The sequence below is a fragment of the Thrips palmi genome, unplaced genomic scaffold, assembly GCF_012932325.1.
Source record: "Thrips palmi isolate BJ-2018 unplaced genomic scaffold, TpBJ-2018v1 HiC_scaffold_18, whole genome shotgun sequence".
NCBI classification, from domain to species: domain Eukaryota; kingdom Metazoa; phylum Arthropoda; class Insecta; order Thysanoptera; family Thripidae; genus Thrips; species Thrips palmi.
The window spans coordinates 3,593,974-3,621,572 of NW_023144627.1; the positions used below are offsets into that span (position 1 = coordinate 3,593,974).

Sequence of the window (27,599 nt, forward strand, 5' to 3'; positions counted from 1 at the left end):
TTCGTTACATTCAAGTGGTTTGGGTGGAATTTCAAAGCGGACAAAACTGACATCTATTTATAGAAATCGATTCGTCTGATCAGGACGAACAAAAAATCCTAACATATGTAATAGGCTTGGATGCGAAATAAACAAGTATTTAAGCTTCAAAAGTGCAGTAACAGGCGTCGACGCCGGGGTCCTGGCTGATTACATTCGATTACATCATTACACTTTGTAAAACCCATCTATTTCGCAAGGAAATACCAAATTTGCTTGTACGTAACAGACGCTGTATGATGTAAATAGGTCAAATGAAGCGGCAAACATGACTTTGTCCCAGTATTTGAAAATGTTTATGCGGGGGAGGTCGAAGTTACGCGTTGGCGATTACAGGTTTATGATTGCGAGTTACGGCAAAGCGACCTATTATCCTTGTTACTCCTGTAGAAGTATTTCCACCGTTGCAGTTTGGTTTAATATCATTTTCGGAGCCGAATAGGGTTGGCACTTGGTTCGGTGCAGGCACAAAACACGCTTAGAGCCGCGAAATACAAATGCCGGTAGCAAGTGTCGCAATTTGCGGACAAAACTTTTCTTCCACTTTACGAACGAACGAATCGACTCAAGGTTTCGGGACTTAGGTTAAAATGTAGACGAAAGTGTCCACTCTCGAAAACACACAAAACTTTGGGTGTTTTAACGGCGTTATAAGGAATTAGACTTCACATTGTGTTTCAATCGGGGATTCGGACACCGAAAAAACGGCCATTTTTGTACCTTTCCGGCGCCATATGTGGTACAAGAAGTCAAAAATTCTGACTGAAAACATGTACATGCCTTTCTCTGAAGGTGCTTTGTTGTTACATAAGGGGCATTTGCTGATATGAAGTCCGTGCAAGTGGTAATTGAGCTAAACATTTTTGATTTTAAAATTTCCACATTTTGACGAACCAACCCAGATAATAAGGACAAAGGCGAAAAATACATTTAGAGTGTACACCGAAATTCACAGTGATTTCCCCTTGAGTTATGTAAAAGGGTACGGAAAAGAAGTAAAGAAGTTGATAGTTGCCAGGCGCGGACGGTCCAAGGAAATTATTGACCAGACATGTTCCATACTTTCTCTGTTCGTTTTCCTCCCAGTGTAATTGAGGCCTCTATTTCTATGTGAGATTGCAGCAGTCGTGATAACGTCAAAATTAATTGGTGAATTTTTCAGGCCTACTTGCGGACGCTCGTGAAGACAGTGAAGGACTTCAGCGTTGACATTATTGGATATTGCGCGTGGAGTCTCATCGACAGTTTCGAGTGGAGTGCTGGTTACAAGTAAGTACTTTACTTTGAAGACCTTTGAGGCAATGCCCCTTGACGCCATAGTAGACACCGCAGCGACCTCAATTTCGATCGCTCAAGTAAACTTTTGAGGAAGGTCCAACCACTCCAGAAATCTTGTGTCCCTTTGAGCGCTAGAAATCTCAGGAAATCTGAAATCTTGGCCCCAAAAAGGCAACAAGCAAATTTCGGGCGTAATATCGGATAAAATCTTGCCGGATAAAATCCTTAGGAAAACGTGTGTCCCCAAACATCCAATGTGGTTGCCCCCCTCGCAGCTCCTACACTAATTACATGGACGTGTCATCCAATGTTTTTGATGACATCCTTGCAAAGAAAATTAGCCTTGGCATTGTCATCAAGCAGGGATCCTTAACTTAACATTTAACCGAGGGGGTAACCACTCGCGTAATACCCTGTACACAAAAACCGTGTATTACGCGTAATACACGTGATCGTAATACCATTTTTGGGTCAAATGTGCCAAATTTTGGTATTTTACGGCCGTAATACACCCGTAATACAGCGTAATACCGAGTAGTCTGTACACGATTTCTTGAAGTGTTTACCCCCTCGCATTTAACTAGCACTGCTGTCAAAACGTAACATAAGACAATGTTCGCTATAGGTTAAGGGTACGGACTTATGAAAGTACTTGCAAAAGTATATCCACACAAATTAGAGACATAAAAAGATAACTTACCCTTTTGAAAAGATGTTAGAAGTTAAGGGTAATAACTTTAACTCTTATGATAGCGTTATGATGCCCTTATGAGGTAAGTTAAGGATCCCTGTCATCAAGTGGCAACAAAAGTTTTCATAGTGTGCTTATACATTCATTTATTTAGTTGTACACCTGAGACAAGCGGCGAATTCGTATTGAAACTTCCGCGGCCTCCGCTTTTACAGGCGCCCCTTCGGCCTGGTACACGTGGACTACGAGCACGGCACTTTGGATCGGAGCCTGAAAGACTCGTCCAGCTTCTGGATCGAAATGGCGGAGACGGGTGTCGTGCCGCTCGCGAGGGAGCCAACTTCTTCGACGCCATCGTCCAACAGCCCTGCTGCCGCAATTTGGACACTAGCCCTCTCTGTATTTTTGACCCTCTTTCGACATTAAATGATTTCCACTTAAAATTTCGTTCCTATCTTAACTCCAATCCAAGGCACTCTTCAAACTGAACAGTACTCAGTACACTCCAGGGATCCTTTACTTACGTCGAAAGGGCACGTTATCGAAAGCATCTAAGTTGCAGCCCGTAACTCGTGACTTCTTTTGAAAAGGCTACACACTAAACTTCTTACGGATACATCCTATCTGTATTACGGACATTTTTGTGCAATTGCAATTACGGATAGATTTTGCTTGCAATACGGATGAAATCATCCGTATTACAAAGAGTTTTACGTCCGTAACATACAGACGAAAATATCCGTATGGTACGGACGTAAAACTCTTTGTAATACGGATGATTTCATCCGTATTACAAGCAAAATCCATCCGTAATTGCAATTGCACAAAAATGTCCGTAATACAGATAGGATGTATCCGTAAGAAGTTTAGTGTGTACGTAGTTTCACTGCAAAGCCGGTGGTAAGTTTACTTGCGACAAATTTGGGAAGCCATTCTGAATGCCAAAAATTGGCAAGCTTGGCCTGGAAATACTCCCCAGCTTGCCGAAATTTGGCAAGCTTATGAAGAAAGCTTGCCAAATTTTGGCATTCAAAACGGCTTGCCAAATTTGTGGCAAGTAAACCTACCACTGGCTTTGCAGTGTTACCTTGCTTCTCAAATTCGTATTTGGAAGTAGTTGAAACAGTCCATACCCTTCACCTTCACAGAACATTTTCTTATGTTACTTTATGGAACCACACTGATAGAATTTTTTTTAATTTACGAAATATTTTGGCACGAAACATTTCGTAACATATTCTTTTAAAAAGGGGTCTTGAAATTCGGAGATTATTCCGTACTTTGACAGTATAAATCTTGAATTAGCCACAAAACGATATTTATGGAACAAACATTTTTTAGACAAATGAAACAGTTGTGAAATTGACAAAATATGTCGTAGAGATTGCCAAAGCCAGCTGGTCGTCGAACTCCAAATGCCCTTGCAGAGCTGTGGCAGGTAGGCTGCCGGCGGGCCAGAAAGTCCTGGTTAGAAAGTCTCCGACGAACATTTTTTCTCAGCACTATTTGCTGCATGCTAGGGTGCATGTTACTTACAATTATCACAAATAAAACGGAATGTTTTTTTTAGATTTACAAAGTATCTTGTAAATTGATGTTTACGATGAATTTTTGGACTTTACGGCATATTTTATCAACTACGATTAACAAAGCTCTCGTTTATAAAAATTTCCAGTGAAATCTTTGTAAATTTACGAAAAATTTTCGAACAGTGCAGGTCAAATGTTGTGTTAACTTGCGGAACTCAGGTACTCTCTCTTCAGCGCGTGCTCACGAGTACGCGTGTCCTCCGAGGAGCGTGTCACCGTATCGTGAAATCCTACTCAATAGATCTTGTCTCGCCGTTCCCTGGAAAATGATCTTATCTGGTCGTTACCCGGAAAAGAATCTTATCTGGAATGTACGCAAATTTCTCCGAGCTCGGTCATTTGGCACGGATCAGAGAGAAAACGGAAGTCGGTGACGAGTGCACGGTACCTGGCGGCCGATATGGCTCAGACTTTGCAAGGACAGTAGGTATGTCCTTGGCTCGATACACACGAAAGTTGAACACTGTTAAAAGAAACTGTAGGAAAACAGCACATTTACCAACGAGTGATTTGCTTTTAAGCAGCACGTGTCATCGGAACTTAAAACAGCACAAATGCTGTTAGGAAACAGCAAGTTTCATCATTGGAGAAAACAACAAATATAGTCGATTTCCAATGCTGGAAAACAGAACATCTTGTTTGTAAAATTAATGATATATGCTGTTTTGGAACGGTATCCTGTCATTTAAAAACAACACCATTCAATTGAAGATTTGCCGGAGCATTTTGCAGCTCACGGCTCAAATCAAACTCCAACTATGTCAAAATAAATTCTGTTGTTTCTGAACAGCATTTGTGTTGTAAAGTTTTTTAGCAACACTTCCAATTTTTAAACAGCGGTGAACTGTCCAAGAACTGCACGAACTGTTACAAAACAAATGTCTTGTTTGAGCCGTCACGAAACTCCTATTTCCTTTTTGTGAATAACAGAGAGACCGCGTTGAAGAACAGTGCTGTTTGTAAACAGAAAAGAGCGTTTCTGAATGACTGCTAGTATTGGATAAGACTATTAGTACACAGTAAACTTCTTACGGATACATCCTATCTGTATTACGGACATTTTTGTGCAATTGCAATTACGGATAGATTTTGCTTGTAATACGGATGAAATCATCCGTATTACAAAGAGTTTTACGTCCGTACCATACGGATATTTTCGTCCGTAGGTTACGGACGGAAAACTCTTTGTAATACGGATGATTTCATCCGTATTACAAGCAAAATCTATCCGTAATTGCAATTGCACAAAAATGTCCGTAATACAGATAGGATGTATCCGTAAGAAGTTTAGTGTGTACCCTCGACATTTTTTTTGTAAATGTATAACAACTTCTTTGTTTGAAAACAGAAAAGTGTTGTTTATGAACAGGTTGGTGCCATTTGGAAATGGTAATTCTGTTACACAACAACTTATTGTCAGAGATCAGATACAGAGAGCCATCATCCCTTTTTACAACACTGCTGTTGAATAACGACTCAGTGTCCAACAATATGCCGTTCTTCTACAACAAGTGTTGCTAAAAAACTTAACAGGATATATGCTGTTAATTAACAGCATCTTTTCTATCAGTGAACCATCTATCTCAATCCATTTAGTAATTTCTGCCCAAAAACCACTACTAGAAAGCGGCAGAAGAAAGTTATCTTTCAAATAATTTAAGATCTCACACCGAGTTTAATATCATCTCATATGTTTTGGAAAACGTTGATGACGAAAATGAAATCCTTTTCGACCTTTCCGACTCAGGTCCGAATCCAATAGCATGGGGAATAGATGCCAATAGGGCATAGTTTAGCTAGAATTCTTATCCCGAAGCTTGCATTAGTATGTCGTACGTTCTCGAGAATGCTAGCCCGACGATGTCATGCAGTACGACCAGTGACCCGCCACCGCGTGCTTGGGAGGGGGGGGAACTAAGGAACGCCCCCCGTCCCGTGCCGAAGTAGAACGCTAATTCGTGCCGGTTTGTACGCCGAATGTCTGCCAAACTGCCTGGCGCCGCAGGCCAAGGTAGGTGAAACGCCGGGCGTGGATTATCGGAAATGGCGCGAAGCCTGTTACGACCAGCCACGGTCTAGCGTACACCTACCTAGAAGTCTGTAACGCGAGCACATTCTTCGCCTGGTTCTGGTTCTGCCTGTACATGCGCCAGCGGACCTGGAGTGACGTGGCTCAGCACGGCACGATATGTGAGCGATGAAAGTGCTGACAGGGACATTCTTTCTGCTCGACTCAGAAGGGAGAAAGAGGAGGGGGCCTTGACTCAGGTCCGAGACGCTCGCATCTCCCCAAGCCGTAGTTAGTCTTCGGGTCAGTTTCGACGCGACACGCCTCGCTTCACACGTTTCGGGGTTCTTACTTAATTCGACGTTGCCTTTGACAAGTAGGGGCGAGGTAAGGTCCGAGAATGTGATTTCGAAGTGCATCACGGGTGAGTCACAAGCGTGAGCCACGTTTGTCCCACGCTCTCAAGTGTGAGGCGGTAGGCTTGCCTGGGTTTGCTCAACACTTCGAGGGGTCCTATTCGAAGGATCCTATCTGGGCGTTCCCCCGAAGACAATCTTATCTTAAACGCCTGCAGATTTCGCACATTTTGATCAACCAGAATAAATAGGACGACAAGCGAAACACATTTCTACATGCACTTTTGGTTTCTTTGCACTTCCATCTTTAGATTCACGCGATCAAACTCTCAAATTATGTTGATAAGTAGCTGTACCAAATGATCAAACTATGTAAAATCCACATGCGTTTAAGATAAGATTGTCTTCGGGGGAACGCCCAGATAAGATCTTTTGAATAGGACCCCTCGACTTGCTTCCTGTAGTTCCCTGGGGTTCAATGCGACACGACCCACGCTTGCGAGGGATAGGGATAAGTAGAGTGCGGGTGAAGTGCGTGCGCCGCCTTCCCCCTTCACTCGACCGATAGGGAATTTAAACGAATCCCTGGCCCGGAAGTCAAAGAACAAAAGTAAGAATCAAAACCGCTTCTGCGCATGCGCAGACGACCCCCCTCCACTCTCAGGCAGCGTCTGCGCATGCGCAGAAGCGGTTTTTGTTCTTACTTTTGTTCTTTGACTTCCGGGCCACGGATTCGTTAGAATAGCCTATTTCGACCCCCTCCACCGCTCAGCACGGCCGCGCGACGCTCTTTTGTTTCTCCCGTTCTGTGGCTGACTTCCGGTCTAGGTTTCCTCTGAAGTACCCAATTCGCCCATTTGCACTACATCCGGGCCGGAACGCTTCGAATTAAACTTGTACTGAATGTGTTTCCGGTTAAGATTGCGGCTCCTGGCTTCCTGTCCGGACCCTTTTTAAAGTACCGTGTCCAATGGACTCAGGGACAAGATCGGAAGCCACTATCACCTTGATTGAATTCAAGCAACACGAATAGGGTATTTTAACGAATCCCTGGACCGGAAGTCAAAGATCAAAAGGAAGAACCAGTACCGCTTCTGCGCATACGCAGACGCTTCCTCGGAGTGGAGGGGGGACGTCTGCGCATGCGCAGAGCGGTTTTGGTTCTCACTTTTGTTCTTTGACTTCCGGTCCAGGGATTCTTTTCAATGCCCTATGGGTTTTCGTGCATGCAGTATGGAGAGTCATATGATGCTGCGTTGGCTGGAACCTTATAAGCTCTTCAGCCCTGACGTCTCATCTCAATTTCAGAGAGAAAGACTTCTGGGTCATTCCCCGCCGAATCGACGATGGTCTGTTTTTGAGGTCGATGGATTCGGTCCAAACCACTTTTAATCGATGCATTGGGACCCCAAAGGAACCCCTTTAAGAGGATTTTTTTTTAAAATCATTTTTCCCAGAGTTATGGCCAATACCATTTTGGGAAATTTAGTGAAATTTAGTGAAAACAGTACTTTTCATCTTATGCTATGAAAGTGTGATGTGAGACCCCTTTGGCTTCTATTTCCATTTCAACTAGCTTTCTGAAAACCTTCTCCTCTGACTGAAGGTGAAAAATCAAAAAATTTCCATTTTTTACTTAGGAAAATTTATGAAAAAAAGTGAAAAATGAGTATAGTTTTTTTACGTGGTTTGAGAATTTTGACGATACTTTGTCCTAAGATTCACTTTAGGTGACCGCTTAAAACTACAAAATATTTCATCTGGCAATACGTATCTTCACTGAATCGGGTTGATAAAACTTAATTTTGAGCTAAAATTTTACTCGAAACTTATGACGACAAAGCGCATTGACCCTAAAATCAATTTTCAAAGGTCAAAAAGTTACTAATGATACATCTTGAAGTCAGGGCAGATTAAACACCTCAAGAATCCATCCCATTGATGCTCAAAATGTTGATCACTCCTTATTTTAGGTATTTTGCTCTCCATTTAAGCCTATACCCATAAAGTACATGGTGGTCGGTGATATTGGTGATAATGGTGGTCCGTTGTTTCAAACAGTTGATTCTACAGTATCTGCATTGTTTGTAAGTGGTCTGCACTGGTAAAATTAAGGCATAGTATTCTGCCTGTCCTCAAGCGTAAAATCTTACAGTGTACTCCTGCGCTTGACTTCAAGCGTAAGAAGAGCTATGTTTGAAGCCAACCGTAATCAAGCCACATCAGAAATTCTGACCCACTGCTTCAAGTGTAAAGTCAGTACACTCAATTTCAAGCACAGTGAAAACCCATGCTGCATTTTACAAGCACATGAGAATGCGCACATTCATTATGAAAAATCAGCTCAATTTAATTTAAGGGGAGGTTCTGGTGAAAATCTTGCCATTTTCCAAATGGATCCTACAGTCATAATTTGTTCGGAATATAAAATTTTTCATTGGGGAGACTAAAATTTGACTTTTGAAGGCACATGCCAGGCTGTAAACCCAGTCGAAGAGTCTTTTTGAGCCTATTTTGGCTGTATCTTAAAAAATCTCCTTGCGCATACTATTTTGTCGTAAAAGGTTGACCTTGACATTTTTCACTTCTTCGACTCATTTTCAAAAGATTCCGGCATGCATAGCTCAAAACTTCCATTATATTATTAATTATTAGCTTTTTAAGCTGAAAAGTCCCTGAAATTTGTCTATTTTGTACATTTTTGATCAATTTTAGTGAAATGCTTGGTTAGAAAGCTTGCGAATAAAAATGCAATTGACATTTTGAGATGGGCATGCCGGCATTTTTAAAAAATGAATCAAAGAAGTGAAAAATGTCTAAGCCAACCTTTTACGACAAAATAGTATGCGCAAGAAGATTTTTAAAGTTATAGCCTAAATGGGAGAAAAAGGCTCTGCGACTGGATTCAGGGCATAGAATGTGCCTCCCCAATGAAAAATTTTAATAAATACTTGATAAGAAATTAAATTTTTAACAAATTTTCACAGTGGGACCTATTTAGGAGAAAATAGCATTTTCACCAGAACCTCCCCTTAAGATTTAAGACAGCTAAGATAATAGCCAAGATATTACGTTACCTTATGACCCTATGCTGAATGATTGGTTCTTGGGCAACAAACTGAGTCTAAACCTCAAAAAAACAAATTATGTGCTCTTCACTAAACCGTCGGTCTCTGAAAAAAATATGAAAATAAACATTGGTACATACGTCATTGAAAAAGTGAGTGAAGCTAAATACTTAGGTGTTCGATTGGATAACAACCTGAACTTCGAACGCCATATTAACAAACTGATAGTATCCTTGAGAGCCACTGTAAGACTAATGTTTAGAATGAGGAAAACACTTCCCTATAAGCAGCTGAAAATTATATACTTCTCTTATTTCCACTCTCACATGTCCTACATGTCTTCCATTTGGGGTTTAGCCAATCAATTAATGCTCAACAAAGTAAGAGTGCTTCAAAACAGTGCCTTGAAAATACTTTTGCATAAGGAAAAACGATCACCGACCAGGCAACTCTACATTGCTTCTGATATACTTCCTCTCGACATTGTAGTTAAAATCCAACTAGCAAAAATTATTTACAATCATGTACATAAGAAAAAAATTCTTAACTCCAATATCATTATGAATGCAACAATTCACAGCCACAACACTAGAACTGCTTCCAATCTCAAGCTGCCAAATGTAAAATCTACATATTATGGTCTTAAAACATCATACTATAATGCTCTAGTCACTTTTAATAGCATACCAATTCCCATGAGATCGGTTTACAACAGATCCTTCAAAGAAAAAATTAAAAAATACTTTTTCCACCTGTACCAAGCCTAAAGTCTCAACCAATTTCTAGCTCTATCTCAACTAAATTCTCTCTTTTTATTGTAAAAAAAAAAAAAAAAAAAAATGTTGCTACTAATACTGGGCTTTCTCCTTGCTTTCATTATTATGTTTCTTTATTATGTTTATAATCATTATTTAAGTTGTGTTTTGTCACTTAGTGGTCACCGCCGCACCATTGTTATAAATTGTAAAGTCCACAACAGGGCTACATGCTCTATGGACACATACTTTATTTCGAAAAAAAAAAAAAAAAAAAAAAAAGAGAGTTGCACGTAGAGCCCTAGATATAGTCCAATATCGGTCCTACAAGGGTCCATAGGCCTGAATTCTTGGTCTACATGTTGTGACTTCAATTTATTTCATCCATTAACATCAATAGATGCATGGGAATGTAACTAATTGCCTACTGTCCCAAGTTACCCCCGGTCATGGGGTAACTTGGGACACTCTAAGCTTTCGAGACCGCTGGGAAACGACATAATCGAGGCAAATGAACCAGACAGGTATGAAATCATGGGGAAAGGGTCAAACTTTAACATAGTTAGGATCCATTGGTCTGGGTTGAGAATCTTGACTCTGGCGATCAAAAAACGCGAAAAAGTGTCCCAAGTTACCCCCGTTGACGGTACCGGTGTAATGGCCCACTGTGGAACACTGTGGCAAAAAGCTACGGAAAATTCTGACAACAGCTTGTGGTATTTCTCTGTAGCCCCCTTGTCAATATTCTCCATAGGATCTTACAGTATTCTCCGTAGGACCTTACAGAGTTCTCCTTAGGACTTTACAGTCTTCCAGGCCCTACGGAGAAGACTGTGCGGTCCTACGGAGACTACTGTACGGTACGGCCCTACGGGAGAATATTGATAAGAGGGCTACGAAGAACCCTAGCAAAAAAATTAACAGAATTTTCCGTAGCTTTTTGCCACAGTGAATAGGGCACTCATAACATTCTCACAGTGCGCGTCCTAAGACGAGGAAAACGGAGGCATTGTAACTGCTACGAAGAGTTGCTTCGTACTACGAAGCAAAATCCTTCTTTATAAGAAGGAATTCGCCATGCCTTCATTTAAACTCCGTAGACGTTTATGTGTTCTAGGTGCGTCTCGCAGAGAAGTTCGGCTATGTGGGTGAGGCGTATACGGTGCGAACTCCTGACGGCTACATCCTGACGATCCATCGCATCTCAAAAGCAGCGCACCAAAATAACGACCAACTGCACCGGACCCCAGTCCTCTTCGGGCATGCTCTGGGAGGCAACAGTGAAGAGTACGTCGCATATAATCACAGCACCTGTGAGTCAACGGAATGCAAGAACGCACTGGGGAAACAAAGGCGTCAAAATTTCGCCCTTACAGGGCACAGTAAAAACTCTACGAAGATTCGCTTCGCAATACGAAGAAAATGAAAGTATTGTAAAATCTACGAAGAAATGCTTCGTGTTACGAAGCAAAATCCTTCGTAATAGGAAGCATTTCTCCATAATATGAATCAATATGAATCAATCAATATGAACAAATATGAACAAATCAATATGAATCAATTCTGCAATGCCTTAATTTTCTTTGTAGTTAAAGCAAAAGCTTCGTAGGCTTTAAAGAGTGGGCGTTGACGATGAGCGCCCCAATCGTTTAGGCCCTGAAAGGACATAAGTTTAATGCCTTTGTTTCACCAGTGTATTTCGCCCTTGAAGGGCTCGAAAAACTGAAAGCCCCTTGTAGATGTGATGCCTTTGTTGTAACAGTATCGCTTCCCTTCCTGTGAACTGTCATTATTACTGTGTGATAGAACGGGACGGGTTAAAAGAAGTTTCTGTGATTTTCAGCCTACGCACTGGTGGATGCAGGGTTTGATGTGTGGTTGGGAAACTACAGGGGCAGCTTTTACGGTCGAAAGCACGTCAAGTTGAACCCGAAAATGCCCGAATTTTGGGACTTTAGGTGAGTTTTCTAGCAACGGACAAACATACTGTAAACGCATGTGCTCTTAAGAGTATTGATAAAGAACCGCATTGTTTATAAATGAATTTTTTATCTGACAAGCATTATGATCAAAAAGTTATTTGGCCCCATTGAATAAGAGGATTCTCTTTCGGCATCTGTGTCGCTCAATTTCAATGCTATGCACAAAAAAGTACATAGTAAATTAGTGCGCAGAATTTGAATGAAAGCACGGTTTTCGTCAAGAACTCTCGAGACTGAAGAGAGTACACGGCATGGGCATGCTCCCTCAAGGAGTCAACCACAAAGCACGCTTTATCCTGCAGTGTGCTTGCAATCACGTTCCCCGGTGAGAGTATGCTTGCAAGAAAACTGCAGCATGAAGCGCGCTGCTTCGCTGTAACAAAGCCTCATATCAACGAGGAGGCATGCTTTCATCCTAGAGAGCGAGCTAGAGTGTGCTTGTCAAGCATGCTCCTAGGCACTGTATAAATTTGTTGTCACTTTATGTCAAACACGTGGATGATGTTTTCATCACTTTCAAGTGCTGACAATCTCACCAAATTAGCCATGAAATCGTCAAGTGACGACTCTAATTTTTACAGTGGGTATACCCACTGACCCATAGGTCGTGCTTGCAAGCACTCTGCAGAATGAAGCGTGCTTTGTGAGTGACTTACGCACAGTGGGCCAGAAGACCGGTGGTAGCGGACAAAACTCTAGACGCGTTTTGAGCTCCAGAGTCGCTGAATGGGACTCGAACCGAACGTGTGACCCCACCAATGGATTGCTCTCCGAACGAGGAATCCTTTGGTGGGGTCACACGTTCCGTTCGACTCAAGCTACTCTGGAGCTCAAAACGCGTCTAGAGTTTTGGCCGCCTCCTCCGGTCTTCTGACCCACAGTGTGGACCCAGGGAGCATGCCATGCATTCTCTTCAGTTTCTAGAAACGTTTCGGTTGTTTGTTGCAGTTGGCACGAGAACGCGGTTATCGACGAGCCGACTATCATCGACTACGTTCTCCACTTCACGGGAAGGCCGAAACTGTTCCTTATTGGCCATTCGATGGGCGCTACGGCACAGGTAGGCATAATGTTCGACTTAAAACTAAATTTAAAATTTAAAAAAAATTACAGAGGATAATACATTGATAAATTATTTAATTTTAAGGCAGTACTGCTGGCTTCCAGACCAGAATACGCCAAGAAGAAGGTTCTAGGCGCGGTGCTCATGTCACCTCAAACTTACGTTGAAAATCCGGGTAGATACAACATCTTTCAGTTGGTCGTAGGTACTTTGTACAGCTCCATTCCCGTGCTGAAGGTAAGAATTAACTTAAAATACTAATTTTCTTAAACGTGGGGCGTCGTGCACTCTTAGAAATTAGGACCACATGACGGACCTCAAACGGTCGAGTAGTGATGAAGACTGTGCGGGGTGACTTGCGTGCTATCAGAAAGTCATTAAAATAGACGGTGGAGTCTAGGTGCTTGACAAACGGCAATACCGTATCTTTGTCGATCTTTGTTGAACATTAGTTGGGCACTGAGATTCCAAACGCTGTGAGTATAGCACGTATGGTGTGCAATGCACTGAGAAATCGCACCATACGTGCAATGCCACAGCCATATTGCACCTTATGTGCAATGCATCCCGAAAATGCCCTATGCATGGGAAAGGGAAGGCATTGCACTATTCACAGTAAATGTCCTACGGTGAAAGGCTGCACCAACATACATATTATGGTGGAGATTTTCTCCATAATACTCACGAAATTCATCAAAATATAGGTACAGTGAATTCTCAACGGTATGTTACGAAGTCAGCTGCACCACCATAATATGGAACATTTTCACCATAATATGGATCTTCACTGTAGAACATTTAGAGTGTAGTGCTAAAGCATTGCACTAATCGACGCTATATTCTTAGCGTTTGGATTTTCAGTGTGCCATTGTCTCCTTGATTGGCTCGGCAGATCGTTCCAACAGATCTGTGAATTCCATAACACGAATTACGGAATTATATTTTTCAAACTACGGCCTAGCCGTATGTTTCTCGCTCACATCGACCCAATGCTCGTTGCCTTTCCAAGGTTTCCGTCTCACCTCTACCGAGACCGTTCCAAAGCCGTAATCATAACGCTAGCAAGTGGTAAATAATTAGCAGTACCTTAACCGTTTTGAAATCACGATTTTTGTGGCAGTGTGGCTAACTAATAGGGGCACTAAGTGCTTTTGCGGACTCAAAATTCAATGGACAGAATTTTCGCTACTCAAGAGGCTTTACAAAGTCTTGCAGATGGTAGAGCTGACTGGTAGAGCCCAAATTCGGTCAGACCAAAAAGTATTGCTGTCTCTAAGTGGAACGAGCCAAAGACGCCGATTTACATCGCAATTTCTTATCTGTTTCTGACAGTGATATTTCGACGATTTCAGGAATCAATCAAAAGCTACGTGGTGAACGGCCCAATGCCCCTCTATGGTAACTGTGTGGTGACATTCTGCTTTCCCAACAATAGAACTGAATACGCAAACTATTGCCGATTTATGATAGATGCAGTGTTTGGCAAATCGCATAAGCCAATGACCGACGTAAGTGAAATGTTGAACAAGGTATGAGTCGCCACGCAATTTTGAGCGGAATTTCTTTGTGATGATGATCCTATTTGGTCAGATATTTGCGACTAGCGTGGACCTGTGGACAGCTGGTTGGACAATTATGCACTCTGCCCAAGCAAGGACGGGTTAGCTCGTTCAGCATCACTGGGCAAAAAGCTACGGAAAATGCTGTAAACAACTTGTGATAATTCTCTGCAGCCTCCTTGTCAATATTCTACGTAGGACCTAACAGTATTTATCGCAGCGGGCCTCACAGTGTTATCCGTAGGACTATACAGTCTTCCAGAAAACTGTAAGGTCCTACCTACGGAGAAGACTGTACGGGGGAGAATATTGACAAGAGGGCAACGGAGAATCTTGGCAGAAATTAACAGAATTTTCACATCGATTCTTTTTGATTCGGTCTCTACACTGAGAATGAAAAGTCATTATACATCGTCCCAAATTGAGTCTTAATCAAGACTTTTCATCCTCTATGATAACGCGCCCGTGGCGGCGCAAAGTTGATCCGTGATCCAAAATTTTTATTTTTATCAAACCGAGCAGCTGTAGAAAGTCATGGACATGTTTTGATATGCTTTCAGGCTCAAGCTCAGACTTTGTTTGCGCACTTCCCCCAAGGAGCATCTATTCGGCAATTCATGCACTACGCTCAAGCCATGGCATCACGTAAGGAAACTCCTATCCCTTGCTGCCATATAAGGATACTGACAATCAAACTTCAAAACGAAAAGCGCACATTGCATGCGGTACCTGGACAATGCCTGCAAGCACTCAGTAACCATATGAAGCATTCACTCTTTATGGTGTAGACGCTCCCTATTCCTTCAGCACTAGATGCATGCACTAAGGGAGAGTGGGGTAATTCCGGACACTTCGATTTTCACTGGGTTTGAGTGAAGATAACTCAAAAGCCCGCCTAACAGAGGAAGATAATCAGTTAAAAATGATAATTCCAAATCGCCAAGGTAGGAGGTCAAACCGTTTGGCCGTGGTCGCTTCACGAAATTTGAGTACCATCAAAAATAGGCAAAAGCTGCATCTTTTCCTCGTATTTCCATGTACTTATCGTACCTTACCGTCGAGTTCAGTCTCATGACAAAAATTTTATCACATTATATGGTCATTGGACTTTACTTTGGCATTTCGGGAGTGCTCGTATGGCTCGCCGTTTTCTTGCAATTGAACATCAAAGGTTTTCACTACCTGTGGGGTAAATCCGGACAAGAGGGGTTATTTTCTTCAATTTCCCGCATAATGTTAAGGTAGTGGGTTCAAAATTGTGGACATGCATCCCCACCGTTCAGAAGGACAAAGAAAGAACGAAAAATAGCATTGCACCTATGTTTAAGAGCTTTACTCGAGACAGTGTTGTCAATTAAGGGGTTTTGATAGAAACTATTCCTTATAATATGCTTTGAGTAATAATCAAACACCTCAGTTCGCAGCAAATATCCTTTTACGCCTTCTAAAAGCATGCCTCACATCAAAACAAGCGAAAGTAAGCTCGAGTAGTGTCAAATTTTAAGGTCGTCCGGAATTGCCCCATAGGTCGTCCGGAATTACCCCAGGCTGGGGCAATTCCGGACACGTGCAGGGCTTTTGTTAGGCGCCTATATCTCTCTAACCGTTGCTGAGATTTGGCTTTCATGTATATCATTTTGAAGGGAAAGGTCCATACTTTACTCTCCTGTGATAACATTTGACCCAAGAAGCATATTCAAGCTCAAAGACCAAAAAGAAAAAAAAACGTCCGGAATTACCCCACTCTCCCTTACACTCACAGCATTCAGCAAGTCACTGACTTTTTTCTCGTTAAGCACTGGTACTCTGCAAAATCAACAGTGTACTCAGTACACTCTAGTTAGAGTGTGCTCATGAGTACACTCTAACTAGCGTGTACTCGGATGAGTACACTCTAACTAGCGTGTACTCAGATGAGTACACACTTTCAGCTGCATAAATTGCCAGGCGTGCTTAGGTGTGTACTCATCTGAGTACATGCTAGTTAGAGTGTACTCATGAGCGCACTCTAACTAGAGTGTACTGAGTACACTGTTGAGTTTGCAGAGTAGCCGACGAATGTGACGTCATGTTCGTTCGAGTGTGAATTTTGTCACATTCGTTTGAAAGTGGATCAACATTCAAACGAATGTGACATCATATTCAAACGAACGTGACAAAATTCACATTGGAACGAATACGACGTCAGATTCGTTGGCTACCAGTGAGTGCGTATTATTTGAAACAAGGATAAATACTTATTATTTCCTCAGTGAGTGAGGCTCCTGTCCTTTGTAAAATTATTGATGAGAATAAGTTGCAGTGCCCTCCCTATTTAACAATTCCTAAGAAGTTCCCGAAGGAAGAAAAGTGTGTATTATATTCGCTCAAATTACTTGCGTAAGCACTGACATAACACGGTAAAAACGGATCCTGGTTTTCCCAGGAAGCCTATAGTTAAGATATAGGTGATTTCCAGGAAGTTCCTGGGAAAACCAGGAACCGTTTTCACCGTGAATGGAGCAAGAAGTCAGTAATGTGCTGAGAGTGTAGGAAGAGCTCAGTCATTCTCCGACCAATGCGCTTTCTATTTTCTTGACAGTGGTAAGGGGCAAAAAGCTGAGGAAAATTCTGTTAACAGCTTGTGATGATACTCCGTAGCCCTCTTGTCAATATTCTCGGTAGGACTACACAGAAGGCCCTACGGGAAGACGCGGTCCAAGGGAGGATACTCTAAGGTCCTACGGAGAATTAGCCACAGGGCTGCGGAGAATCTTGGCAAAAAAAGTTACTGAATCTTCCGTAGCCTTTTGCCTCAGTGAATTACTTTCTCTCGATGTTTCGACACTCATGGTTTGTTTCATTTGTTCAGATGGAGAGTTTCGTCATTACGACTATGGACCTGTCAAAAATCGACAGCTGTATGGTTCCGCACAGCCTCCGTCCTACAACTTCAGCGCCATCGTCACGCCTACTTACGTAATCTGCGGCAAAACTGACTATTCCCCTGGAATACAGGTACTCCAAAAGTTGTGTTCGAGTTGGGGGGGGGGGGCGTGAAGCCATTCTCGGGCGAGGTGCAGGGGTTGCGGCCTTTTCTTCGATCGGAAAATCTGGGCCATTGTTTGCAAAACGCTTTTCACAGATCAAAAGAGCGTAAAATTCAGGGTGAAATAGACCTGGCAGCCTGTGCGATACTTCCAAGTCAACCTAAAGCAAGGGGGAAAACCTTGCTTCAACATGGCGCGGACGAGGTTTTTCCCACATTATATAACTTTTCTTGTGTTTCAGTATTTTCACTTCAATTTATTTCAAGGTACGGTGAGAGTTACGACAAGGGCCATTAGCCTTATGCACCCTAAAGTTTATGCTCATTTGATCTGTGTAAAGCGTTTTGCAAACAGGGGCTTACATCTTATAATCGAAGAAAAGGCCGTAATCTCTGTACTGATGGCGCGAGCAGGGCTTCACGCTCTCCCTAGGCCGTTGGCACCCCTTCACTGGTTTTCTGAGTGCAATAATGATCTCATTTAAAAAGCAATAACTGTTTTGTTCCATTATTAGCGCCATGAGAAAGTTATTGCATTATGAGTTCAATAAATATTGTACTGCATAACCGTATTTATTACTTCATTAGCGAAATTATTAATTTATCACACCGTATCTGTGACTATCTAGGCCAAAACCTCGGAGACTTATTGCATTTTTAAAGCGATAATATTTTAATGCTGCCACAGATGCGATAATTAAAAGAAATCGCGTTTGCCTTTTTATTGCAACTGATTGTATAAGGCTTATTCCATCAGAAATATGAGTGAAGAACACCGTTAGTTGCCGTAGATCTTAAGCTTTCTAAAAATGAGTGCGAGAGATTTCTCAGCACGGGCTTCAGAAGAGATAGCTTCGCCAGTCAGCGCGGCGCACATTTTGGCCGACTAAGTAACTTTTCATCACTGAAAACCCAAGGGTGGTAAAATTACCACTTTTGAGGGCGGTAATATTGCTACGGGCGGGATCCGTTTTAATCACCTTTCCAAGGGCGGTACAAAAATTACCGCTCTTTGAAGGCAGTAAATTTACTACCTTTCACAGTTTTGAATCGCCATAAATAATCCGTTTGAAGCGAACATTTAAGGCTGTACAGCTGTGAAGGGTGGTAAATTTACCGTCTGTAAAAACGGCGGTAATTGTAACGGTGGTAATTGTACCGGTGGTAATTGTAACGGTGGTAATTGTAACGGTGGTGGTAAAGACGGTAAAAATTGGATTCCGCCTGTAGAGGGCGGTCATTTTTTTTTTACCACCCTTGTATCACCATGTGTACCGCATTTCAATTTTGGATGATGGCTTATTCAAAACCTAAGCCTGGTTCTCTTAGATCAAGGACTTAACCGTTTTTGGGGAGCGGTCCTGAGGCACGCGCACTTGGGAGTAAAGAGTAATTCAACCATACCTCAGCATGTGTATTTCACTGATCTGAGTTAATAACCAATTTATTTCACTATTTTCGGACAAAGGGGTGCAAGTCCATAAAATCGAAAAATTGAGTGAAGTGTATTTTCGGATACATCACTCAAAACCGCACAACTTGGTGTTGTCAGATCGTCAATATGACTGCTGCTTGCGGAGATACCGCACTGTCCCAAAGGACGTAAGTCCACCAATTTTCTGACAAAAGAGCACAAGTCCACCGTTTTCTGAGAAAAACAGCACAAGTCCACGTAAGTCCATACGTTTTCTGACAAAACAGCACAAGTCCATCGGTTTTCTGACAAAACCGCGTAAGTCCAGGGAATCTATGGACTTACGCGGTTTTGTCAGAAAACCGATGGACTTGTGCTGTTTTGACAGAAATGGGGAATACATTCCCAAAGGATAGTGCAGCCTACAAGGATTCTGGTTCTATAGAATCCATTTGCCTGACGCGCTACTTTTGATTGTGAGCAAAAGCTTACTGATTGCAGGCCTTGAATGTGTATCTTTGTCATTGCACCAAACAGCATAAGTCCACCTGTTTTCTGACAAAACCGCGTAAGTCCAGGAAATCTATGGACTTGCGCTGTTTCGTCAGAAAATAGGTGGACTTGTGCTGTTCTGTCAGAAAACGTATGGACTTACGTGGACTTGTGCTGTTTTTCTCAGAAAACGGTGGACATGTGCCCTTTTGTCAGCACAAACATCATGATCAAAACCGCGTAAGTCCATACATTTCCGAAACCGTTGTGACAACTCAATCATGACACATTCAGGCGGATAAGACATGAAAATTCATACTAAAATGTATACGTCTTTTCCTGCAACTCTTAATGGTTCAGATGCAGGAAGGTTTTCATTACATACCCACAAATTTTCATTTGAGGACTTACACCCCTTTGTCCGAAAACCAGTGATTTGTTTCCAGGACTGTCTCAAGTTCGTCAATGCAACCCCGGCAGTGAAGAGACATCTCGAAGTACCATACAATCATGCGGACTTTCTTGTTTCTGACGATGTCGATGAATATTTAAACAAACCAATTATAGATATCTTTATGAAATATATTTGACAAGGAAAAGGGTGGTTTCGCACCTATCTTTGCTCTCCGTCACATGACATGAACATCAGCCGCCACGAAAGACATATCAGCTTGCAAAGTCTTGCGTTGACACGACTGCATTGTAATGTGCAAGTTTATATAGACTTCATTGTAAAAGAAGAAAAAATCAAACAAAGGCCATAAATTAAAAACGAGGAATACATCTCTGTTTTCGGATATGGGCCCACCACTCTTAAAACCTTACGAAGTATTTTGAGCATACATATAACAAACTAAAATACTTTGTTATACGAAGAAATAGTTCGTAAACTACGAAGTATTTTCTTTGTAAGCTTACGTATGCTCAAAATACTTTGTTATACAAACTACTTTTCTTTGTAAGGCCCAAAATAGTTTGTAAGGTTTTCTCAGTGACGGTCACTCAAAGGTAAAGTCGGTGCAGCGGGGAAAAAATGAGCACTACCTGCTCACGTCCTCCGTCACGCAGCGTTACTGTGGCCCACAGCTGCGAGATTGAGTCAGATTGTTTGGGATTCTGTTTGATTATTTTTTTGTCCCTTATACACAGCTTTTTTGGCCCGTCCCGTTCATTTTTTGTAAAAAAAAAATGACGGAGGGACGGGCATATAGTATGATCCCTGCTGTGCGTCCGTTCGTTCGTTCGTTCGTTCGTCCGAGGACTTCCCGTGGTCCGATCTTGACCAAATTTGGTATGCAGCCTCCTTGGGTGACCCTAAGAACCGCCCGGTGGCAGCAAATCCGATCCGAGCCCCGGGGGCGCTGCTGCAGGTGCATCATGGTCTACATGGGGTCGAGGAGGATCTCGGCAACGGATGCAGCTAGAAGGGCATGTAGGAGTATTTTTATAATCGGGGCGACGAGAAAAAACCAATGGTGCCAGTTTCGAGCGAATCGGAGAAGTTCGGACCCGGGTTCAAATCCCAGCGGGGTATTTTTCCCCGGGTGGAAGGATCTATAGTGAAACTGCAGTTTAAACTGTAGTGCCAAAACTACAGTTCCTGAACTGCAGTTTTTGGTAAGAACAAAGTGCAGAATAAGTCCAGTTTCTGTTTGCTCATGGATCTGTAGTTTGCTGTGTATGTAAACTGCTTTCTAGCTGAACTGCTATTTGTTGACCAGGTATCAAGTACTATCTGTAGTTAAAAAGTGAAGTTAAAAGTTTTTTAATACTACTCTACTTTAATAGTCCACTACTGAAGATCCGCCTACACTTCTATCTGCAGCAGGATCTACAAAGAAAATAAAGTTTCTGCTCATACTTTTTTACACAAAGACAAACTAGTTGAATGTTTACTACAATTTGTAGTAATTTTTCGCTTAAGGCATAGTTTAAGATGTCAAGCACTGCAACTTGATATGAAGAAACAAAAACAATAACATGGAGTGATTAAAATAATATAAGGATTGAAAAGGAAATCTCTCTTAGAAGTTTCGGTTATTTCTTTTAAAGGTTTACGTTGAAATACTTGACGTTGGAGACTTTTAGAAGACACAACTAAACTTTCATATGAAAACCTATATGGCTGGATGTAACCAATTCTGTTTCAATATCACCATGTTCACCAATCACCATGTTCACCAATAACTGTTTGCTTATTTTATAATGTTCCATATTGGTCAGGTAGCATATGACAAAGTATCGTGGAAATCAACAAGCCACAAAATTTAGCCAGCTTGTCGCCAAACAAGGTCTAGCTAAGTGGCATCAAATTCATTATGACTGGATGATAAAATGTCAAACACAAATAAAACATGAACGCATTATAATGCAATGCGTCTCAGAAGTTGAAAAGGTAACGACTCCAGTCGTTGAAAATTAAGACCCTGAAGGCTCTCTGAATTAAATCACTCCATGGTGTCTTGGTTTCTGAGGCAAATTCATTATAAATTACATTTTGGACAAGTGGATTTCACTCAAAGTACAGAGTGGCTTACAGTAAAACTGTAGTTTTCTAGCAGTTGAACTATAGTTCCTGAGGAAAGCCGGCCTTCCCATGTGGTCGAGTAGCCAAGCCCCTATCCACAAGGAAGCTCAGTAGTGCAGTGGTCAAGGCCTCTGCCTCACAAGCCATGGGTCCGAGGTTCAACTCCCGGCAACATCCAATCTAAACACACAATTAACACAAAGTCAATCACCTAAGGGGTCAGAGGGAGGGAGAGTCCCCTCCAAACAAGGTTCAAAAATTAAAATTTTTGAATTTTGAACCAAATTTTAAAACTGCAGATTGTCTCCTCTTTTGAACTGACTCTGGCTGTGTAACTAAACTACAGTAAAACTGTACTTTGAACTATAGTCAACTGATCTGAAGACTAGGACAACCTGGGTCAAAAACTATAGTTGTCCGAAATAACTGGTACTTTTTTTGCAGTTTAACTGTAGTTTACTACTCTTCAACTGTAGTTGAACTACACTTTACCTCCAATTATACAATACATTACAGTAATTTTAAGTATAAAAAAAAGTATTTAAAAATTAAGTTTAACATTTCAAAAAATCTATATTTTTCCAATATAGTTTGAACTGCAGATCCTTCCACCCGGGTCGAACATTCCTTTTATTTGAGTTTTTGCATTGTTTCTGATGTTTTTGAGGGTGCTGATGACGAAAACGACATTTATTTTAACCTCAGACTCAGGTTTATTCCCGTCAGGGTCAAACATAGGCGAAATTCGTTACGGGACGGGCCAAAGTTGCCGATGAATATCGCTACTTTTCCTGTTATTTCTTTCTCCACACTCCTACTCAATAACCAAATTGACTTCGTGACTCCTAGGATTTCTGGAAATCGTCTTTTTTTTTCTTTTTGTCTTTAAACACTGCAAATGCAACGGCGATACTAAAGTACATTTTTTGGCGATACAATTGAGTATCGCCAATAAACGGCCTTACGGAAAATTATTGCCTTCAGAACGGCGATACAAAAAAGTATCGCCAAAATTTGGCAATACTTTTCGATATGGCCAAAACCACGGCATTTTACCAAGGTCTTCTCCCCTTGATTTGTTCGACGTTTATTGCCAAATCGTGGCATTGCTCCAAAGTATCGCCAAATTTTGGCGATACTTTTGTGTATCGCCGTTTTGAAGGCAATACTTTTCCGTAAGGCCGTTTATTGGCGATACTCAATTGTATCGCAAAAAAAGGTCATAAAAGTATTGCCTTTGGATTTACAGTGAATGCATTTCTGTACATTTTTGCGGCTAAACTTGGTTGAACGTGCTGACTTGTTCGCCGCCTCGCGGTGTAACTCGCAAAGCGGGCCGCGTTGGAGTGACGTGCTCAAAACAAAACGAAATGCCTCGAACAGAATGAAGAGGCTCTTCGCGATGAGACACAAGTGCGTCTGTGGAGCGCTCGAAGTCAAGCGGTATTCCGTTGCGAGTTTCGAATCGCTCCACTTTTCAATGTACCAGCGGTGGCCTGGACTGGAAGGGGCGGGGGCAATGGCCATTGAGGCGGTTCAGCGATGCGAAATTTATGGACATTCAGCAGGGAGGCCTTTGACCAGTAAGCGACACTGGTAAAACAAAGGCATAAAAATAAAGCCCTTTACGGCATAAATACTCTTTCACGTCCTTCAAGGGCGTAAATCGTTTTATGCCCTTGGAAAGGGCGTGAATGGTATGGGAATTTTAAGCAAAATTTTAATGCCTTCACTCTGAAGCAGAACTGCCACTCTGAAAGTCTTTTGGTGAAGATGCTCCATATTATGGTGAAAATTCTCCGTAATATGGTGGTGCAGCTGACTTCGTAACTTACAGTTCAGAATTCATTGTACCTGACAGATATTTTGTCGAATTCTATTGTACTATGGAAAAAATCTCCACCATAATATGTTGGTGCAGTCTTTAACCAAAAGACATTTACAGTGTTCCATAAGGCATAAGCCTGCACGCCGCTCGCAGGGCGTAAATCGTTTACGCCCTCCTCAGGGCATAAGTTTAATGCCTTTGTTTCACCAGTGTACGCCATGTGTGGCCTTCGTCCACCAGTCACGTGCTGCTCTGTCTCAATGGTTCAGACGTAACAAATGATGCTTAACTCTGAGGTATTGGAGAACTGTTTGTAACAAGAGCGAGTACAGGCGGGTACACAACTACAATAAAAGATAAACAGGAAAATTAAATGTGATTTTTAATGTTGAGATTTTGACAATTTTATAAAAAAAGAAATTTACATAAAAAATGAAATATTACAGCAGTTTACATACTGGTACTGAACAATATTGAAAAAAATATGAGCGCCTTTTTTATTTTCAAAGGAGAGAAACTCTCATAACCCAGTTCTTTGGCGATAACAGGAAAAAACAATGACACGGGAACCACCTTGGGAAAAGACAAATGAGTCCAACAGTATTATGCGATGGCTCGTATCACAATGCAAGAGTTTTCTTTCTCTCGCTCACACTCACTCACACACAAGTGAGAACATAACTAGAACCGCCGTAACGTCAACAATTACAAATGCGCGGTTCCATTGTCAAAAAGTGTCTATAGCACGAACCTGTTACCAGATTATTTTAGAAAGCAACACTACAATATGGCTCGCTTAATAGAGCAGCATATTCAATGGGGTACTCCAATGTATCTTGAAACGGAAGAACAAAAGCAAGCTCTAATAACAGCTTCTGCGGTGCGCATGCGCAGACGTTTTCCCCACGGCCAGGTGCCCATGCGCAGAAGCTGATTTTAGGGCTTACTTTTGTTCTTCATCTTTTGTATCAAGATTCATTGGGGTACCCTATTTCAAGACACCACCAGGCAAGAGTATGACCAAGTTTTCCGGGAGAATGACGTCACATTCAAAGCGTGAGCCGTGTCATTCAATACACTACTGTTCCTCTCGTACACTGTAAACCTAGCTGTCTACCAAGTACACACTTACAAATGCCTGCTTGCAAGTACACACTTACAAACGCATGCTTGGCCAAAAACACATTTACAAATGCATGCTTGCAAGTACACACTTACAAACGCATACTTGACAAGCATGCGTTTGTCAGTGTGTACTTGGCCAAGCATGCGTTTGTAAGTGTGTACTTGCAAGCATGCATTTGTAAGTGTGTACTTAGAAGACAGTTAGGTTTGTAGTGTATCAACATGACTATTGCGCATAGATCGAGACTTCAACGAATTGCACTAGAATGTGAAATATGCGAAATATTACGTCTCACTCCAGCAAAACTAGAGTTCATCAGAGAGACTGGAGTTGATTCCCCACTGCATGGGTTCGTGAATGCCTTCTGAGATTCGATGATTGACTAAACTTTTCCTGACAGACTGCACTCGAACGGGGTCTCCTCTGTATGGGTTCTTAGATGTATTTTAAGATTATCCTCTCGAGTGAATTTCTTCTGACAAATTGTGCACTCGAATGGCTTTTCGCCTGTATGGGTTCGTAAATGGCTTCTCAGATTCGATGTATCATTAAACTTCTTCAAACAGACCGTGCACTCGAATGGCTTCTCGCCTGTATGGGTTCGAAGGTGAGTTTTGAGATGACTTGTGTAACTGAACTTCTTCTGACAGACTGTGCACTCGAATCGCTTCTCGCCTGTATGGGTTCGTAAATGGCTTCTCAGATCCGATGCTTTACTGAACTTCTTCAGACAGACTATGCACTCGAATGGCTTTTCGCCTGTATGGGTCCGTAAATGGCTTCTCAGATTCGATGCTTGACTGAACTTTTCCTGACAGACTGTGCACTCGAATGGCTTCTCGCCTGTATGGGTTCGTAAATGTCTTCTCAGATCCGATGCTTTTGTAAACTTCTTCAGACAGACTGTGCACTCGAATGGCTTCTCGCCTGTATGGGTTCGGAGATGAACTTTGAGATCACATGGGTACCTAAACTTCTTCTGACAGACTGCGCACTCGACTGGCTTCTCCCCGGCACGATTGCGGACGTGCGCGGTCCGACGAGACAGAGTGGGTTGCTGGGCGGCGTCGCCCCGCAGTTTGGAAGCCATGCTCCAACAAAACCTGCAACAGGGTTCAGTCAGTGACTACTTCGCTTCAAGGCGCTTAGGAGAGCGAGCGCGACGGCACTGTGAAGCCGGAGGCAAAATTAAAGATTGGTTGTCCCAAAATTGGCAAGCTTTAGTCTGAAATCCTCGTAAGCTGAACAATATGGTTTTTCGGCCGCCCGACACGTCAAATTTTCTCCCCAAATTTCCCACGGAAGTACTTTACGCACAATATGTCTTTCACTTCAACAGCCAAAGCTCATAGAATCAGAATGAAATAGAAAAACCTAGTTTTAAAAACATAGTGTGACCACCCAAAGCCACTTTGAGCACGAACTTCTAATTTATATCCCTCACCCACGCCTATTACTACTTAAAGAAAGGTACCTGAATTATAAGCATATCTTTTTAAATCGATTATACAGCGTATTTCGACATGCCCTGAACGCATTTCACAGGCGAGAGCAGACATATTGATCAGAAATGTTCAGTCCGAGACTCGTACAATGCACGCCGCCTCAGCGTAACCAATGAGCTGAAAATGAGACTACTGTGGTTCCTGAATGGCTTGCGGAGAACCGAAACGCAAGTTGCAAATTTTCTCACTCGCAGTTGGGCAATATGCACTGCACAATTTCAAATGAGGGCCGAATTTACATTCTCAAAACAGGAAATCTCACATCGCGGTTTGCACCGACGGGCCCAAAACTCGGCTAAGGAGTGTACGCAGGATTACTGTACTCTAAATGTTGTACAGTGAAGATTCTCCATATTATGGTGAAAATGTTCCATATTACGGTAGTGCAGCTGACGTCATAACGTACCACTGAGAATACACTCTAATTACCTTGTAGATATTTTGACGAATTTCGTTGGTATTGTGCGGAGAAAATCTCAACCATAACTGCACACTAGAAAATGCCTGACCATACGATTAAGTGCAAAGCTTATCGCTTTCAGTGTGAAATGGCCAGGGAAAGATTCATGTTGTAAATTGTTTATATTATAAAGGAAAAGAATTGAAAGGTGACTGACTGGGAGTGGAGTGGTACGCAGCAAATGTCTTACAATGAAAGGCTGCACCAACATAGTGCGGCAGAGATTTTCTCCATCCTAAATAAGCTTACGAACGAAATTCGTCAAAATATCTACAAAGTTACAGTAAATTCTCAATGGTATGTTATGAAGTCAGCTGCACTTCCATAATATGGAACATTTTCACCATAATGCGGAGAATCTTCACTGTACAACATTTAGAGTGTATTTAACTTTTTAAATGGAGACTTTTTACTATGGAAGACTTTCAGAGGACTACACTCTAAATGTCTTACGAAGAAATTTCCCATAATACGAAGGAAATGGCGCAAGCATAATACGAAGGTGGTTTTTCTTCGTATTACGAAGGTTTTTCTTTGTATCTTACAATGAAAAAGCTAAAAAGATTCGTATTACGAAGGAATATTGCTTCGTATTATGCTTGCGCCGAATTCACTGTACCATACGAATAACATAGGGCAAATTTCATTGTAAGACATTTAGAGTGTAGTTCCAATTCGACGTTCCACTAACCCGTCGAATGCTGATGCCGTCTCGTCCCAGCGGCGCCGTCCTTAGTGCTGCTCCCTGCGCGTCGACCTCCCGTCCGTCACAGCGTCTCCAATGGCTCTCCTCGTCGGATTGATTCTCTGCGCGACCTTGGGCTTCCCGCC

At 42.1% G+C, this 27,599-nt stretch overlaps 4 protein-coding genes across 4 annotated transcripts in view; 3 read left to right on the top strand and 1 right to left on the bottom strand.

Moving 5' to 3' along the window:
• The window catches only part of LOC117644977 (beta-glucosidase 1A-like), a 12,740-nt gene extending 10,301 nt beyond the window's left edge, over positions 1-2,439 (top strand). The window contains exons 3-4 of the mRNA XM_034384840.1: positions 1,202-1,308; positions 2,224-2,439. Coding sequence (XP_034240731.1) covers positions 1,202-1,308; positions 2,224-2,434 — 318 coding nt within the window. The 3' untranslated portion in view covers positions 2,435-2,439. The remainder of the gene's footprint in view (positions 1-1,201; positions 1,309-2,223) is intronic.
• The window catches only part of LOC117644959 (putative beta-glucosidase 6), a 24,807-nt gene extending 20,155 nt beyond the window's left edge, over positions 1-4,652 (top strand). The window contains exon 10 of the mRNA XM_034384788.1: positions 4,080-4,652. The gene's annotated coding sequence lies outside the window, so the exon portion shown is untranslated. The remainder of the gene's footprint in view (positions 1-4,079) is intronic.
• LOC117644295 (lipase 1-like) lies at positions 3,998-19,912 on the top strand. The gene is made up of 10 exons (XM_034383633.1): positions 3,998-4,020; positions 5,751-5,865; positions 10,902-11,097; positions 11,628-11,742; positions 12,715-12,826; positions 12,914-13,066; positions 14,182-14,337; positions 14,949-15,033; positions 17,240-17,385; positions 19,769-19,912. Exons 1-10 carry the CDS (start codon positions 3,998-4,000, stop codon positions 19,910-19,912), a joined length of 1,245 nt encoding a protein of 414 aa, XP_034239524.1.
• Positions 19,913-24,041: 4,129 nt separating this feature from the next.
• Positions 24,042-27,595, bottom strand: LOC117644973 (gastrula zinc finger protein XlCGF49.1-like). Its single transcript, XM_034384835.1, has 2 exons — positions 27,460-27,595; positions 24,042-25,906 (listed from the first exon to the last, which is right to left on the bottom strand). The coding sequence occupies exon 2, from the start codon at positions 25,891-25,893 to the stop codon at positions 25,186-25,188; it is 708 nt and encodes a 235-aa protein (XP_034240726.1). The 5' UTR covers positions 25,894-25,906; positions 27,460-27,595; the 3' UTR covers positions 24,042-25,185.
• Between the last annotated feature and the right edge of the window lie 4 nt (positions 27,596-27,599).

Excerpts from the sequence above, each read along its gene's own strand:
- LOC117644973 (XM_034384835.1), bottom strand. The coding sequence starts at position 25,893 with ATGGCTTCCAAACTGCGGGGCGACGCCGCCCAGCAACCCACTCTGTCT.
- LOC117644295 (XM_034383633.1), top strand. The coding sequence starts at position 3,998 with ATGGCTCAGACTTTGCAAGGACA. Across the intron at positions 11,098-11,627 it reads CGCATATAATCACAGCACCT|CCTACGCACTGGTGGATGCA; the intron begins GTGAGTCAACGG and ends TGTGATTTTCAG. Across the intron at positions 14,338-14,948 it reads CGCATAAGCCAATGACCGAC|GCTCAAGCTCAGACTTTGTT; the intron begins GTAAGTGAAATG and ends ATATGCTTTCAG.